Source organism: Ostrinia nubilalis, chromosome 22 (genome assembly GCF_963855985.1).
Source record: "Ostrinia nubilalis chromosome 22, ilOstNubi1.1, whole genome shotgun sequence".
Taxonomy (NCBI): Eukaryota; Metazoa; Arthropoda; class Insecta; order Lepidoptera; family Crambidae; genus Ostrinia; species Ostrinia nubilalis.
This window is the reverse complement of record NC_087109.1, coordinates 4,376,728-4,394,565: the sequence shown is the minus strand read 5'-3', so window position 1 is coordinate 4,394,565 and position 17,838 is coordinate 4,376,728. Positions and strand designations below refer to the sequence as shown.

The 17,838-nt window shown below is 35.5% G+C and overlaps 2 protein-coding genes across 4 annotated transcripts in view; one reads left to right on the top strand and one right to left on the bottom strand.

Moving 5' to 3' along the window:
- Nucleotides 1-796: 796 nt before the first annotated feature.
- On the top strand, nucleotides 797-7,051 carry LOC135082956 (stress-associated endoplasmic reticulum protein 2). 3 transcript variants are annotated; one of them, XM_063977723.1, is made up of 3 exons: nucleotides 797-905; nucleotides 1,964-2,077; nucleotides 6,045-7,051. In XM_063977723.1, exons 2-3 carry the CDS (start codon nucleotides 1,991-1,993, stop codon nucleotides 6,150-6,152), a joined length of 195 nt encoding a protein of 64 aa, XP_063833793.1. In that variant the 5' UTR covers nucleotides 797-905; nucleotides 1,964-1,990; the 3' UTR covers nucleotides 6,153-7,051. The 3 variants fall into 3 exon arrangements, with proteins under 3 accessions (XP_063833793.1, XP_063833795.1, XP_063833794.1); XM_063977725.1 differs by lacking the exon at nucleotides 797-905 and adding an exon at nucleotides 1,272-1,290; XM_063977724.1 differs by lacking the exon at nucleotides 797-905 and adding an exon at nucleotides 1,371-1,454.
- Nucleotides 7,052-7,427: 376 nt separating this feature from the next.
- LOC135082857 (uncharacterized) overlaps nucleotides 7,428-17,838 on the bottom strand; it is a 155,775-nt gene continuing 145,364 nt past the window's right edge. The window contains exons 5-6 of the mRNA XM_063977617.1: nucleotides 11,849-12,077; nucleotides 7,428-11,337 (exon numbers count right to left, since the gene is read on the bottom strand). Coding sequence (XP_063833687.1) covers nucleotides 9,131-11,337; nucleotides 11,849-12,077 — 2,436 coding nt within the window. The 3' untranslated portion in view covers nucleotides 7,428-9,130. The remainder of the gene's footprint in view (nucleotides 11,338-11,848; nucleotides 12,078-17,838) is intronic.

The following is a 17,838-nucleotide window of genomic DNA, read 5'->3' as shown; positions in this document are numbered from 1 at the left end:
ATTAATTTTATTTATTTTTTATTTATGAGTTAAATGGTGGGGTATAATTTATATTCAGTAAGTAGCTTTTTTGTTACAATAGTCTCTGATAATATAAAAATTATTTATAAAATTCCATATTAGAATTTCAATGAGATCAAGATCAAGAGCATTTTCAGCATTTTATTTAAAAAATAATGACAATAAAACAATAGTTCAGGTAATATAACAAGGATCATCTTTCGTACCTAGTGGTTCGAGCTAAAAAAATACGTCTCATGTTCCTTTACAAATTACTACTATTAACACTAATAAGTACTACTTCACTAATTACTTGAATGAAAGTAAGCTGCTGAAAAAGCTTTGATAGAAAACTTGTAATTGTAAGTTACTGCGCCATCTATGACAATATAGTTAGTACAATGATTTATGCTGTTCAACTCCATCTATTATACATAATTAGTACTATAAGACAAGTTGTCCACGCCATCTATTATACATACTTAGTACTATAAGTTAAACTATCCACGCCATCTATTGGTTAATAGCTTTGCTTTTCATGTCGAGAAGCCAAAAGTTTTATCTACTCATCGCTAGATGGCACTTTATGCCATTCTCTCTTTATTCTACTCTACTTCAAAAATAATAATTTTATTGTAACTTGGAGATAAATAAGAAAATTATAAGATTACCTATGATGTATGTTTATGGAATAATACTATGTTCGTAAAAATGAAAAAGCTCTACAAAAAACACAATCTTTAATTATTTAAAGCTGGCAACCCAAACCTGACGCGTGTCGATTCGCTCCTGCGCGTTGAGCACTGTCAAATGACGTGTTGACGTTTTGTTATTTCACTTTTTACTACGTGTCAAGCGAACTTGAACGCGTTGGGCTTAAAAGCCTCTAATTTTAGGATTTAACTGTAAGTACAACACGATTTTAACCATTATCTAATCCAAACGTATAATTGCCACGATCTGTAATTATTAAATACGCAAGAAAACCAATCAAAGTGTGTTGCAAAAATATTTACTTTCGTGAACTATTTTACGTGATTATTGATAAGAACGGTCGATTTACTGTGAAATTTTGATTTGTGCTGTGAAAAAAACATAATTAAAAGCCGTAAATCCGTTTACAGCTAGTTATTTTCCATTAAAATCCAACAGAAAGTGGAAAACATCATACAGCTTTCCAGCTGTGTAAATGGTGTTTTGTGTTTTTTCGTCTATTATATTTGCGACAATTCTTGTGTCACTGGCGTCATTGAAAGTAGTTCCAAGTGAAACTTCGTTAATTATCTAAAGGTAATCAGCTAATATTCGAAAATTAATGATATCGTAATCACTGGCCAAGGTGTTTACTGTAGGCCACGTATTTTGTATAGGCGCAGTAACGGTGTAGTCCCGACAGTGAAAGTGTGTGTATTTTGTGGAACTGTTAGAATACAGTTACTATTTTATTTGTTTCTGTAAGTTACTTACATAAACATTATTAGCATGATTATTCTATTAAATTGATTGCGTTTTTCAGTCATGTCTAAGTCATGTTATGTAGGTTTTTATGTCTAATATTTATACTGTAAAAGTTTTTGTATTTTTTTATGTTACAACTCATCTTGGAATTGTTTATTGAATGTAACAATATTCTATATATACAACTAAATATTAACAAATAACTACTCAACTAAACTATACCTAAATAAAGTAGGGTAAAAATGAAGATTTGGGTATTGTTCATAATGTTTTTTCAATCATGTGTCTCCATAAAAACAAAAACATATTCTTCACAGGTTACTGATGTAATATAAAAATACCAACTAACAATTTCATACAACTCTTCAAGTACCAGAAAACTAAAACACATTAGAAATCAATTTTTACTTGGTCTTCTGTGACCACTTAGGGTTCCACAAGTTACTTAAACTTGTGTTTTACTATTTGAAATACCATCCATTCAATTACTGTTTGTATTTTCCAGGACAAATATCTAATCAAATCAAACAAAATGGCCCCAAAGCAGAGGATGCGTATCGCCAACGAAATCGCCAGCAAAAACATCACCATGAGGGGGAACGTACCAAAAACCACCAAGGTATGTATTTTTAATTTATTACAGTCAACTTCAAATAGTTGGTGACACCCAAAGTGGCCAAAAAGTTGACAATACAACCTTATTCCAATGAGGATCAGTACTGTTGTAGAAAATTCAATAAAACTAGTATCTACGTTAATCTTTAAGACATAAGAAAGATATATCTTTTTGAATTATCCAAATCGGACCATTACTTACGAAGATATTAAGTAATAAACATAGGCCGTTTTTGCCGCTAAAAGTCAACGTACGCAAGGCCGCGTGACGTCATTATATCCGAATCGAGCGCAGCCGGCGTACTAATGGGATGGAAAATATTTTTTTCCGGCTAAACTATCAGTTTTAGAAAAAAACTTTTAATAACATTTATTCTTCAAAATAAAGTAACCTATCGACCAGTAATTTATAAAAATAAAAATTGTGAAAAATAAGTATTGCTATGTCCAAAAACCACATTTTCATAGGATTCGAGACGCGGTTGGGGTGAGTGTAACTTAATGATTGTTTGTATTGAACATAATAATACATAATATGATGCTTATACTAGAGATGGGTTATACTAGGTAAATTTGATACTAGGTGCACCTATTCCAAGTATTTATTAATACGTGATCCAAATACCTGTTCCACTTAGTACGTAGTAATTTACCATACTTGACGCGACTAGTGCGGACTAATCCACGTATTATGACTTTAAAATACAATTTTCTTTGAAAAGATCCACTCGTAGTATTAATAATGCAATTTGAAATTGAATAATAATGTTTTTGCTGGTTGTTGATTGATTGATATTCCTCCCTTCATAAGTTCATACTTCAACAGGCTTAGGACTGTCAACTTAAAAGTTGGCGTATTTAAAAGATATCAATTTCATAAAAATATTTACATAATTTTTTCTATTTTTTATTTATGCAATTATCACGGACGCGTGACAACAAACCAAAACAAACCTGTCGGAAGAATAAAAACTGGTTTTTTACCGGCTAGTCAACAAGGAGTGAGCTGGATGAGAGAGAACAAAAATTAAAATATTCAAAACCTTACCTGTGTACAAATAGAGTTTAAATTACGTAATACATCAAACACCTATTCCTATCTCACACCTGCCTGCGCTCAAATTTGTTTGTCAGACAGAGACGGAGTGAATATCTACGTTCGCACATAAGCTTAGCGAGAAATACGCGGTGCGCGTAATACACGACTACGGATTATGCAATAATAACCTCTATTACTTTGATGGTAGGGTCGGAAATCGTGTAATTTAAAAAATACTTAGCGAGAAATACGCGGTGTGCGTAATACACGACTACGGATTATGCAATAATAACCTCTATTACTTTGATGGTAGGGTCGGAAATCGTGTAATTTAAAAAATACTAGGTGGATCAAGTATTTTAAAAATTGGAATAGGTGCCACTTAGTACTGTAAAATACCTAGTGTGTGGATCTGTTCTAGTAAATACGTCTCATCTCTAGCTTATACCCAGTTTCTGGCCTGGGGGGGGGGGGGGGGATAAGTCATAACCAGTTTCTAGGGCTGGGGGGAGGGGCTAGCCTAACCCAGCTTAAATAGATTTCCAGCACGGAGCGGCTGTCCTTTCCTGCAGCAGCTGGCCCGCCCATGGGAACGGCTAATAGATAGGTAGGTGCGTAGGTTTAACTCAGAAAAACTAAATAACAGGTAGGTATTAATTAAGTGTACATCGAAATGATTTTCATAGCAATGTCTTATTGTTAGAAGTTATACCTTATTGTTAGAAGTAAATAAATTAATACTTATACATTTTTATATTTTACTTGGAAGAAGATATGACTCTAACAACACTTATGTACACTTTATTTGAATAAATCGCCAAATATACCACCGCGGAGACCCCAATCGCGTCTCTGCGTGCCATTGAATCGTATGAGCGTATGGATTTTTTGCGTTATTTTTCACAATTTCCATTTTAAAAAATTACCTATCGATAGCTTACTTTATTCTGATGAATAAATGTCATTACAAGTTTTTCTCTAAAACTGATAATTTGGCTAGAAAAAAATATTTTCTATCCACGCAGTACGCCGGCAGCGTTCGGATCGGATATAATGACGTCATCGTCCCCGCGCCGGGCGGTCAGTGAACTTTTTTAGTAATTTGGCCATAACTTCGTCAATTTTTGTCGTAGAACAAAAATTTTTGCACTGTGTATTAAGGATTTCTTAGCCCTATAAATCTGCATTCACAGCTAAAAATCGAAATGATCCTCATTGTAACAAAGACATGTTTAGAATTTTTGTCTACTTTTGAGTTTTGAGTATCAAGAACTATTTGACGCTGATCCTACTTGCTGACCTGACATTATTCCCGTAGAAATAAATATTTCACATAAATGAACATTCGAGTTTGCTGTGAATTTACCAGACCATAACAATATTTATAAGGCCTGATTTTTCAATCGTCGGATAACTTTTATCTGAAGAATAAGTTTGGCACATTGACAGTTCCAGTGGGAAATATGTCAATTGACAAACTTATTCTTCGGTTAAAATTTATCTGACGATTGAAAAATCGGCCCTAAGTTAAATGCCTGAATTGTCCAGTCACTCACAATTTGAACGTAGCATAATGTTTTAAAATACTGTGACAACCGAATGATGTAAACTAAACCACAGAGCAATTTGTTATGGTTGACTTGCATCAAATTTGCTATGTGGCAAAACTATTACTTAACTAATCATGGGCCTTTCACTGAAGCGCTCAAATTTTGGGCAATTTTATTTACTGGTCACTTAATGACTCAATGCTCGATGTTCTTTTATTATAATTTGTTGTTAATACTGTAAATTCAAGTTTTAATACACAAAGTTAAATATTCTTTGGTATGTTCATCACAATATTAGTTAATTGTATATTCTGGTAAAAATAGATATTATATCAATCAATAAAATATCTAATTGTCCTTTATGTGAATTATTATAACATTTTATCTAAATATTTGGCTTATAAATCTTGGTAATTAATAGAAGACATCTTTATAGACATTATGGTTGTGACGTGTCAAATCAAACGATACGTGTACCTAGATTTTTTTCTCTTGAGAGATACTGTATACTTGTTTGACCTTACTGCTTTTACTATCTCAAGGAATTAAATTTGCAATAAAACCAACTTATTTATCAATAAGTTAAAACCACCTGTGCCATCGAAGCTATGTTTTCTTATTGGATTCCAAACGGTTTTGTTCTGTATTGTCTTGGCAAAAGGTATTAATTCCATCGAAGGTTATCGGCAGTGTTTATCAATAATTGCGCACAACCTGCGTTACTGGTGTTCCGACGTAGCTACTTTAATTTGACATGCTTGTTGATTCAGAAAAACAGTTAGTCGTGTAAATTCTGGTAATAAAAAAATATTGCTAGCTCTTGCACTGCGAAGTCAGTATACTGCTATGCTAAGGTTTTTTTAAATTTCGATATTATAAAGTACTAGCTTTCCGCCCGCGGCTTCGCCCGCGTGGAATTTTGTCTGTTACAGAAAAACTTATTCGCGCGCGTCCCTGTTTCAAAAACCGGAATAAAAACTATCCTATGTCCTTTACTCAAACTATCTCTATTCCAAATTTCAACAAAATCGGTTCAGTGGTTTAGGCGTGAAAGCAAAACAGACAGACAGACAAACAGAGTTACTTTCGCATTTATAATATTAGTATCTATAGATGTTTAAAACAAAAGTTTAAGTATAAACCCAGGTAGCCGAAAAATATATTTTTAACTTCCACATGTTATTTTACATACTAAGAAGTCAATTAGTATAATTACAGTTACTAATCATTTAGGGTCGTCATTAAGAAGAAGATTACTTAATTAGTCTATTTTTTATTAATTATTGTAACTAGGGTGAGAATATTGAGTGATTCACCTTGTTTTAAAGAGTAGAAATATTATATTGTTCCAATATTTTAATATTTTATTTATTTTTTTCCAGGAAAAAGATGACCAGTACCCCGTCGCACCGTGGCTCCTAGCGCTCTTCATCTTCGTAGTGTGCGGCTCAGCTGTCTTCCAAATCATCCAGTCCATCAGGCTTGCCTAAACCGACCCCCACCTGACTGATAGTAAGACCTTGGCTTGATATGGATTCCAAAGATACACGTGATGGCATATCGAAAACTGGGATTTTTTAGTTCACCACTTTGGGTGTTTGCTTTTTGGCCAGTGTTGCCAGCTGGCAAAATAATTTGAACCAAAGTGATTTTCATGACATTTTATATTTCTGTTTTATTGTAAAATGGGACAGATTTATGTCATAACTGTTTGTTAAATTTAATTGTATGTTTTCAACGGTGCATTGTTTTTGTCATGCTTTTTGTGCAACATTAGTTTTTTTAAGTGATACATCTGTATATATCAACTCATCGGTTTTTTTGTCATGTATTTGTATATTTGGTGAATCGGACTTGCGAAGTCTCGGAATCATTTCAAGCCTTGAGTTTTGTAGATAATTATATAATTTGTGTGCTAGAGATCTTAAAGGTGTATACTTAACAGTCTTTAGTGCACTCGCCCCTGCGCATTTCTAATCTATGTAGCTTCTAAAGTTACATTGTTTTAAAATTATTTTTTATTTTCAAGCGCAGTTTTTTTACCAACTTTATAATCTCAAGTAACGAAAACATAATTGTACGTACTCTATTCTTGTATATTGTAAAATAAAATTGAAATTTTAATATTAAGGTGAAAATCAAAGCATTTAGACGTTTAATTGTTGTTGATTTCCATTCCCGATTCCAATCGAGACTTAGTGTTGAACGCACAAGGCATAATTTCCATGCAAAATTATGTTTTATTTTAAAACTAATATAGTCCAATTTTAATATATTGTATGAAATTATTTTTTATCCGCGCCACTGTCGAAATTATTTGTCGGTTTTATTTTTAATTGTAAATGTAATTTATTTGATTAAATACAGTATATTTGTCATAAATTATAAAGGTATTTTATTTCTCATCGTTCTAATAGTTGTGGCCAAAGATTTACTTGTAGTTAAGTCATTCAAAATAAAAAATATTATCTAAATTGTGATGCCATGGCCAGTTCAAATGAGGGCAATCTTCAACCTTATCCAATGAGGGCTATCGTTTTTATACTTAACAGTTGGCACCCCTGGCGATTGACAGGACCTTACTCTACAGTGGCGCCATCTTGATGAGTGCAAATGCGATAGTCCTCCTACCACTTTAGCGCTCACAAGTTGGTGCCACTGTCTTCGCGACTAGCAAGTGACAGGACCTTACTCTACAGTGGCGCTAACTGGTGAGCGCTAAAACGATAGCCCTCATTGCAATAAAATTCAACTTAAGTCAGACTCAAATCTTTGATTTCTGTTCTAAAAATAGGTAGGCACATAAACATAAAAGAAAAGAAGTTTAGTTATTTTGATAATTTTTATATTTTTGAATTTCCATAATATTAATTTCATGGACAAATTTTCCATGGAGAGCGTCAGACTTACAACGAATTTTATTTTTACACAACACTATATCTATATGGTACAATCAATTTACAAAATTGTCATGTGATATGTGAAACTTAAGGTTAAATATCCTAGTTTTTGAGCACCAAATATAGCACCAATCAAAGTTTTTGATATCTTGGATCAATAGGGAAGATATTAATACCTATTTTTTTAAACACGGCCAATACACCCTTATTCTAGATACCATTTAGAATAATATTTTTAAAAGATACCATTTAGAAAATTATTTTTAAAAATATTTTTTGTTGTGTTTTGTGATTTATAGATTTTTAAAATTACAATTTACTTACACAGATGTTAACAATTTTTTTAAGTAAAAAGTACATTATTGATTTTTAAAATAAGGATGTTTCTTTATCTAAAATAAGGGTGTATTTTTATTATTAATGTATTTTTAAAGGTGCAAAATTATATTTGAGTATATTTAAATTATCTCCAAAGTATGGTAATTAATCCGCGCGGTTCGTATAATTATGAATTATGTATTCTATTCAGTAACATTTATGACAAATCGCATAAATTTATAATAGGCTTATACATTTTGCTATCAGTTGTCGGAGTAGGCTATAATTATGTTAATAAGACTGTTGAATAATAAATGAATTATTATTATCCTGTCCTTCAAATATATGTGACCATTTTAGTCATTTATTTGCTGAGATTGGGTACTTGGAATTGAGACCCGTATCATAAAATGACACTCAACTATGAAACTAGAATCAAACGTGTGCTAGGTCCAAATTTTGAAATTGAGCCAACCAAAGGCTTTAATAATTGAATTCGAACTTAAGTAGTTGTAAGCCTAATTTATTCAAATTTTATTGCAGAAATAAAGTACGATTGGCGGACTTAATGCCTTAAAATTCTCTACCAGTCATTCTATAATACGAGTCTGGAAATTTTACTTGCACCTTTAGATTGATTTGAAGTCGAATCTCTAGCAGAAGTATTTGTCTAAGGCGGACTTAATGCTTTACATCGTTCTCTACCAGTCATTCTAGTCACCTGTTGATTCGATGTTGAACCAATAGCTTTAATTTTTAAATTTGATCGCATATATTTGAAAGCACATAGTTTTATTGCACTCTGGTACCTAATAAGGTGCTATAGTAATGCTATAGTGTGCAACACTCCCTTGGTACACTTCGTGTCAATATTATACTTTAATTAGTGGTTACTAAGTACATAGGTAGGGTAGTTGTCTAAAAAGTCTTACGTTCTATAATTAGGTCATAACTTATACATAAGTTCTATTACGTTGTGATGTTTATTTATACATTTCTGTATATTTTCTCTGAAGAGGTAATCTGTAACTAGAAATTTCAGATTTTCTTCAACAGTTTATGTTAATGGCATACAAAATATTGCTAAAATTATATCATTGCGCTAAAAATTATTGATACAATAAAATAATGAAAAGCTGTAGTGAACCTCCGAAAATGGTATTACATTTGACTTTTTAGACAAATATACAACATTTTCACTTAAAAATCTACATCGTGACTGCACAAAAATTGTGATATCATGTATAAAACTATTTTAAAGTATCGTAGATGGCCTCTGTAGGGTAAGTACCATTCAAGTGTATGCTGTTACTAAAGCTCAAATTGTCTTTGCTTATCAAAACGTCTGTCCTATCTATATTCTGTTCGTTATCAACCGGATAATCGTCCATATTGCTGGTTATTTCTAGTCTGATCGCATGGACTTTCTGATCCGAGAGAGTAACCTTATCTCGCTCCCAAGAATCGATGATAGACACGTCGTTCTTGCTACCTAAATCGTCTAGCTCACTGGACGTAACGCTCGAATTATCTAAATCAAAGTCTGTGGTTTTCTCTATGACCACCACTTCGATATGTCTGAAAGGATTCTCTTGGTTCTCTATCATCTGTCTCGCTCGCTCGTCGTTTCTAATTATCACTTCTTTCTTAACGTTACAAATCACAGGGTCCGTAGCCAGTATGTCTACGTTGTTATCGTAGTTTTCTTCATCGCTTGTCTTGTTGCCGTTCGGAGTGCAAATCTCTGCGTAAATGTTGTCAGAGCTAGCATCAGAGACTGCTTTTTCTTCTTCGATTTCAACAGCGTCTGCCACTTGTCCGTAAGGTAAATCTTCTATCACAGGCAATTTACGCTTTTGTATAGAAGATATCGACCGCCTTATCTTCACTTGGACATGAGGCTCTTCTTCAGAAATGTCAATAGGAGTGAGATCTTCCTCTATTTCAGATTTGGGCGTTGGTGCTCTGGGTTTATCGATTTTCTTCCTAAAATTAGAGAGTTTGTCGTCGTTCGTTCGTTCGGTTTTGGTCGGCATGCTGTTGCTGTTGCTACCCTCCTTTTTGTCCGTCAGTTTCTTGGGATGCAGCAGGTTTGAAGTAGACTTGCTCAAAACCCTTTTAGTTTTCACGTGGAATTCTGAACAAAGCTTCTCAGTAATGTAGGAATGTTGTTTGTAATTGATTTCGAAGTCGCTATCGTTGTATAGCGATCCAACTCCGAACATGTTTATTTCTTCGCAGCTCTGAATCTGATTGTAAGATTCTGACTTGACCATGGCCTTTTCTGGAATCAAATCTGGTTGTATCCTCTGTCGCCTTTCCAAGTTCGTCGACGATTTTGTAGCCATTGATTTTTTGAGCATGTTCTCATCCAGAGATTTCAGCTTTCTTCCAGAACTGGTGTCACTTTCCATGGAACCACAGTAGTTAATTTGGTCCACGCTAAGATTTTTGCGGCCATGTTTCATGTTGATTCCGCTGTCTTCTTCAGGGGTGTAAGTGCCATCTGGCATTCCTGTTTGAACGGACACAGATTTCGTTAGCACTGGTTTTTTATGGTTAGAGCTGCACTGACTTGTTCCCATATCAGAAGACGACGTAGTGAGACTCTTATAAGAATGACTCTTTTCCGCTGTACTGTCATTTTTCCTCGACCCACCAAATCTATCTTCAATTAGTTTCGCCATATCCTGATACCTTTCTATAGAACTGTGTTTTTCCCCTAAAGGATCAAACGGATCTTTGAAGTCTCTCAACTTCTCAGTGTTTTCTATTGCCGTTATCTTTTCATCGAGTTTCTCCGTACTCTTTAACAGTTTCAGGTTTTTGAACCATTTGCTCTTCTTTTGGCCTGAGTCTTCCCTGAACACCTGCATCTTATCACTGGAGAAGTGTTCGTGCTCCACTTTATCTTCACTCTTATCGTCTTTTCCTTCATCATCACTGTAGACGTCATAATTCATATGTTCCAATTCGTTTTTACTCAAAAATATAATGGACCCTTCAGTTTCATCCGGGATATCCTTTAACACCTTATCGCTTTTCCCAAATAGCCTAGACGTGTCTATTTTCAATCCTTGCAGCGTGAACTTCTTTTCTTTCTCAAACTTGATGGGTTCATGTTCTTCTTTCATGAGATCCTCAGCTGTCTTCGCTTTGCCAACCACAGCGTTGTTAGCGTAGGAGATTTGCCTGATCCAGTTGTCAACGTTGAGTTGACAGAAGGTTAGTGCTTTCTGGAGACGGGCGGAGAGGAACATTCGCTTCTCGTTCTCGAAGCCGAGTTGGGTGCGGCGGACCTTGACCGTGCTGTTTAATGGGAGGAGTTGGAGAGCCTCCTTGGCGTGGTAGCGAGGGTCGACCTGCTTGCTCGGGCTGGAGGGCAGGGAGTTGTATTCGGGGAGCGTGCACATCACCAGCACCGGTTCCGTCACCGCCGCCCGCAGTAGAAGATCGTCTGAAAATGGAAATGAAGACATTTTTATACCAGATTCTATTAAAAAAGCAGCAACATTTTATGAAGATTTGCAATTTCTGCTGGAATAAGGTTTTTATTATCCACAACGAGGAAGCTCTTGGCCTGTATCTCACCTGATGGTAAGTGATGATCAGGCCGAAAGTGGAAGCGAGCTTCACCCGGAATCCTCAACCACGGAGGAACTGGCTATCTTACCTCTAACTGCCAGAACACAACAATTCTGTTAACATTGTTGTTGTGGCGACAGACTTAGGTAAGATGGTGGTAGCTAGCCAGGCGGACTTAGAACAAGCCCTACCACCAACCAAACCGAACAGAAAAATCTGCCCCCACTGGGAATCGAACCCGGGAAGCAGGTGGTCTTACCACTAGACCACAGAGGCGGTTAAAGAGATCGTACCAAGTACCAATCTACCTTCAACCACCTCCAAGGTTGGAGAAATCTTTCTATTACTCCCAGACAATCCATAATCCATATTCAAGTACCAACCTCCAACATCGTGTGCCATCTCAATAGGTACAGTCCCAGCCAGCAGCCGGACCCTCGTCGGCAGCCTCCACAGGCTCAACAGGTGAGGGAGCCGGTGGGCCTTCGCCGCCGCATCGGGAGGCGGGGCGGAGGCCGGGCCCTCTCCCGCGGAGCCCCACTCAGCAGGCGACAGTTCTTCAGGGCACACCTCGTAGAGTTCCCCCTTGGTATTGATGGGCACGAAGAGCTCCTGGAAAATATGGGGCCCTGGTAAGTTGGATTCGTTGCAAAATTATTTTCTTGAAAGGATTAAGATTCTTCTCTAGACTCTAGATTCTCTGCTTGGTTTTTAGGAAATGAGCTTCTACAATATAATGTGGACTATAAACGCTCTAAGTGCCATCGGTTGTAGTGAACCTCATTACCAAGTAGCATAATCTACGTACTATGAGTAAATTTATAGAAACGTATAGCACCAATAAACAGCAAAATGTGTATGTTGGTACCTACTATCAAAGAGTTATTAATTTGAGCACTACTAATAAATTTGTCTAAATCCTATTTCTTACAAAGTATAGTAGGATTTATGAGGGACTCTTCCGCGTCTTGCTATTCATTTAGTCATAATACTTGGTCATAAAAGCTGATTGTAAGGCAAAACATTTGCCACACGCTGCCTTGCCCTTACACCATTAACCGTGGCATAACTTAGAGCCTAATAAAAGGACCTGCCACAGTATAAATATACATGGTAACTCAACTTCCTACTATATGTAGCCTTTCGAAGCGAGCGTCTATAGCGTCAGTGGTTCCGCGACTGTGATGCCGTGACAGAGCGACAAATAGATGTTCAGTATGCAAATGTATGAAATTCTAAGGAATGTGACACAAAGCTAAAGACAATGCGTCTGTGATGCTTAGTTCGAAAGGCTACCTTTACACAGCGAGAATCCTGTGAGTTTGTGAGTACCAGGGGGTAGTTATAACTAAATATTCAGAAACACTAAATACGTTACAAAAATTATTTCTCCTATTGAAAAGTACAGTCTACACTCTACAGCACATAATACTGTACGTTCTTGTTCCAAAATAATACCTAACCACTGATTACCTTGATCGATTGTGGCATCATGAGTACACTATTTCAGGTAGCCATGAAGATAAATAACTTTTCAATCGACAAAGCAATAAGTAGCATCTCCGACACAACTCGGTATTATGTCTTAGCTAAATAAAAATCATTCTTTAAAAACTAGTCTTAATTTGCTGACCATTAAAGACAACAAGTGTTAGTCATTCTACTGAATCCTTATTTACTGTGGTTAAGCGAATTGTAACTTATGTGCCCGAGGGCGGTTTACACATGACGTTTATAGAGGGAAGTAATGATATTGTAACGTCGCGTTGTCATAAATTATCTTACGTCAAAATACGCCACGAAAGTGTGTCACGTCGTATTATAGCTTAGTGAAGGTATTGTTACCTTAAGATATAGCCTGTCAACTAATATAATTCAGTATTTATAAGGTAATCTGAATAAGGCTTTGATTTACCTACACGTAGTTTTATTATTATAATAGGTACTTAGAACCTAAATCATTGAAGCCTACACATTTTATTCATAATAGGCATAATGGAGTGGAATAACTTATTATTAATTTTTGAAATACATTTTTAGGAAGAGGAAAAGCCATACGTTATAAGTATCAATCTATCGTTACATGCATCTATAAGGAAGGTATTCTTAATTGGTAAATAATTAATAATGTTTTAAGTCATACTTAGGCATAATTATTACGAAATACCTACATACTTCATTCAGCATTTCAGCTTCTTCCTTCTCTGCAAAACGAAAAGCGAATTTATTTTTTACTTTAAATTCATAATTATTCTTTATTAATTACGAGAAACTCGGTAGGTAAGTATAACTCGTTGTAAAAGCGCTTTATATAAATTAACCAAATAAATTACTTTATGGTCGGTGTTTCTTTAAGAGATCGAATCAGAAATAAGGAGATCCGTAAACGAACAACAGTCGCTGACATAGCCCGACGGATTAGCAAGCTGAAGTGGCAACAGGGCACATAGTACGCAGAACTGTCGGCCGATGGGGCAGCAAAAGGTTCTGGAGTTGAGACCACGTACCGGAACGCGCAGCGTAGGACGTCCACCCACAAGGTGGACCGACGACCTCATATAGGTAGCAGGAAGGCGCAGGCCGCTACTAACCGGCCTTTGTGGAAATCATTAGGAGAGGCCTATGTTCAGCAGTGGACGTCCTGTGGCTGAAATGATGATGATGAAATGACTTTTTGTCTTTTTTTTTGTCGCCTGGTGGCATATAAACCCACCTCCACAGACAAGTCAGCGTTTATTGTCGCCGTAATACATTCAGCATCACGCAACACGTTATTATGCGCGCGCATACAGTCGGCCATTGTCGAGAACTTATTGTTTGCACTTTTGTAGAATACAGATATAGACTTCGCACCTGGCTGGCTTCGTATGAAATCGATTTGTGACCTAAGAAAGGCCAACTAATAAATTACGTTAAATAACTTATTTGGTTCATCAAGTTCAGTGTCTACAAATATCCTGATATAGGATAGGAACCAAATCCAAGATTTCTGGATTGGAGGTAACAGACTTCTGGATTGGGACTTTGGTATTGAACAGATTTTCAGCCTCTTTCAAGGAACCTCAGTTTTTTTCAGGTGAGGTAGATAGCTGTAATTAATCCTCGCATCTAGGCTCTTCCCGTGATCTTTACCAGATCGTCGGTCCACCTAGTAGGAGGCTTGCCCACGTTACGTCTTCCAGCCCGTGGTCGCCACTCGAGAACTTTCCTGCCCCAACGGCCATCGTCTCTACGAGCTATGTGCCCCGCCCACTGCCACTTGATTTTAGCAAAGATTTTAGCAAGGTTACTTTGGTTCTCCTGCGGATCTCCTCATTTCTGATTCGATCACACAGGGAAACTCCGAGCATAGCCCGCTCCATCGCCCTTTAGGTGTCATATAAAGGTTAAGTAAGATAAATAATGCTTATAAGAGCTAGCTAGGAGTGAGTTTGCTTACCACTTAGTGCAGTGATCATTGGGAGCGAACTAAGTTTTAAGAACTAACCTTCTTTAAATCCCACCGCATTGGGCTATTATCGCCTCTATTTCCTTTACTGTAGGCATCTAAAGATTTAAACGTGAGGTGAGATAAAATTCGACAATAGGTACCAGCAATGGTAAATAATTACGATTCGTGTCTTCTTTATCTTAACTAGTAACCAAATCAAAACCTTTACACAAACCCAAAATCTTCATTTCAAGTCTAATGGAAGCGAGAGTGTACAAATTCGAAATCAAAATCATATTAAGAATTAGTCTTCCAAACCACGATGTTATCAGCACACCGGCCCATCTGTGTGGACGTCATTAATTACGAGGCAAAAAAGGCTGGAACTGGTTACAGTAACCCAAATAAAGCATGACGCAAGTTAAGGCCGGCCGCACGAGTGAGACTTTTGAGACACCCATATAACTAGGGTTTCTGCTCGAGCTTTCTCGAACTCGAGAAAACTCGAGAAATTTGGCTTCATTCGAGACGAGAAAAAAATTACCGGAGCTCGAGAATTCTCGAGTTTCCAATTGGAAGCTTTAATATTCTTGAAAGCCTATTTTCTAAGACAAAAGTAAGTTTTTAATTATTTCATAGGTTAAGGTTGCTTTTAGACTGGCCTAATCTCTCTTTTTTAAACTGATTTGATTTGCAATGCAAGTAATGATCTCAATTTATCAACATTACCTACTCTATTTAGTTTTACTTTTGTTTCATATTTTTGATGCTGTTTTGTGTCGCTGAATAAAATATTTAATTTTCATTTTTCATTTTCAATCGAAAGTAAGTAACGTGGTAATAATGTTCACCAACGAGATGCTATACCTATTTATCAAGTATGTTTAGCTCTGACTGATTTAAAGACTGAAAAATTTGTTAACTGTCTGTTAGGTTAGGTACTCGTGTGTCCTTGTAAAGTTTATTCAAGTCGTTATCGTTTCCACTCACCATCAGGTGATCCGTCTGCTCGTTTGCCTCCTATCACATACAAAAAAAAAAACATCAGGTGTGATTGTGGTCAAATAACTGCCTTGTTATGCATAAAAAAAAAGAAATTTATTAAACATATTTTTTTGTTTAGAAAAAAAACTATTTATCGTAATTTTGCTATTTGGACTTGTGTTTTTTAGAAAACAAGTGATTCAATTGTAGCTCCAGATTTGTTTATTGTTATTATTGCTATTTATCCTTAAAGTACACGCGACTTTATGACTTTTGTTGTGATTATTAGTTAATATTAATTATGAAAGAAGATTTTATGTTTTGTTTCTTTCCTTACCAAAATAAGTGGTAGGTACTAAATTCTAATATTGATTGGTGTGCAATAAAAGTAGGTATATTAGATTAAAAAACCTGCGTTTTTATTAAATTTCAACCGATTTCAACAGTTTTAATTAAAAGACTCGAGACCCGAGAAAACTCGAGACTTTGGCCTCGAGAATTCCCGAAACTCGAGAAAAAAAATAGGTCGAGAAATCAGAAACCCTACATATAACCCATATTGTGTTTAAAGATATTTTTTGAGACACCCGTTTGTTTTAAAGTTAGGTCCAACATTAACGTTACGATAGTATGTTTAAGTCAGTTATCAAGGTATCATTATGGCATTATAATTATGTTGCTGTGCTATTTTGCAACAAAAATGCAGTGGACTGTATTAACAGCAAAATTAAAATTAGAAGATTTTACTCGTAATTAAGTAAGTAAGTAATAGGAAAACAGCTAAACAACTATTAACATCATTAAAATTTCCATGGTTTCAGCATGGTGAAGCTTTTATGAAAGCACTGGACCAGGCGATTTATATTAAAGCATTAAAATTAAATTCGAAAACGAATTTTCACAAATAAGGTTTTAGAAAATCTTCTTAGAGCTTACCAGTACTTTAGCTATATTTCTTGATCTTGACTCTATCATGTAGTTTAAATTGTAAAAAATATACTTAAGTTATTTGAAGAAATGAAAAAGAAATTGAGAAATATGAAGAACAATAATCACGAACTAAATCTACACATTAGCAAACCGTAAAAATCTTCTGTTTTAATTTAAACTCTGAGCTCAATCAGACAAAGTCGCAAGTGCTCGTCAGGCCTAATTCTATCTAGATTTCAGAGTAGTGCAGGTTGCCTAATCGATTGTCTACAACTGTAGCCTATGCCAATGCAACCGCATGCATAAGCAAGTATGGGATTGTCACTTGTTTTGACATACTATGAAGTGTTATTATCTATCTTTGATAAGTATTGGTATTTGAAGCAATCTGGCAGGTCAGTGTTATTTATTGTTATTGATCCAGCCGAGTATAATATAAATACATAACCATTGCAATCTAGCTTTGTACAAAAGGTAAATTGTAGAGAAAAAAGCCTTTATTTTGAACTTCAAAATGTCTCATACATTACTCTAGGTAGGTAGCACCATCTTACATAAACTACCTATAACAAACGTCAAAAGTCTGTGAAACTTCATACAAAAACACCGGTTAAAGTTATAGTTACGGTTAACGTTAAGGTGGTGCAACTTAGGCTATTTTAATGCATATTCCCCATTTAGCACAATATCTTATCAGGATTTAAGTGTATCCTCGCCTCTTGATATTTCTTATTTCTAGTTTTCGCCCAGTTTAGTAGGTAGGTGAATCAACTTCTAGTTAGGTAAGCTTAGGTAGTTAGAACTGTTAATTTCTAACTACCACCACCACTAGGTGTCTGTCTTCCAATTAGATTTATTAAAACTATTGGAATTATTGCAGTTTTTCGAACTCCAAAAAGTTACATTCTTATTTCCATGGTTGAAGTTAACTAAATATGTCGCTAGATGGCGCTGTTCGTCAAAGTAACTATAAAACACATGAATTAATTTTCTTTTTAATCGATAAAATTGCTGAAAATACATTAAAAT

What these genes read in the sequence shown, in the direction of transcription:
- LOC135082956 (XM_063977723.1), top strand. Translation starts at nt 1,991, where the DNA reads ATGGCCCCAAAGCAGAGGATGCGTATCGCCAACGAAATCGCCAGCAAA. An exon ending in ACGTACCAAAAACCACCAAG is followed by an intron (nt 2,078 to 6,044) that starts GTATGTATTTTT and finishes ATTTTTTTCCAG; the next exon opens with GAAAAAGATGACCAGTACCC.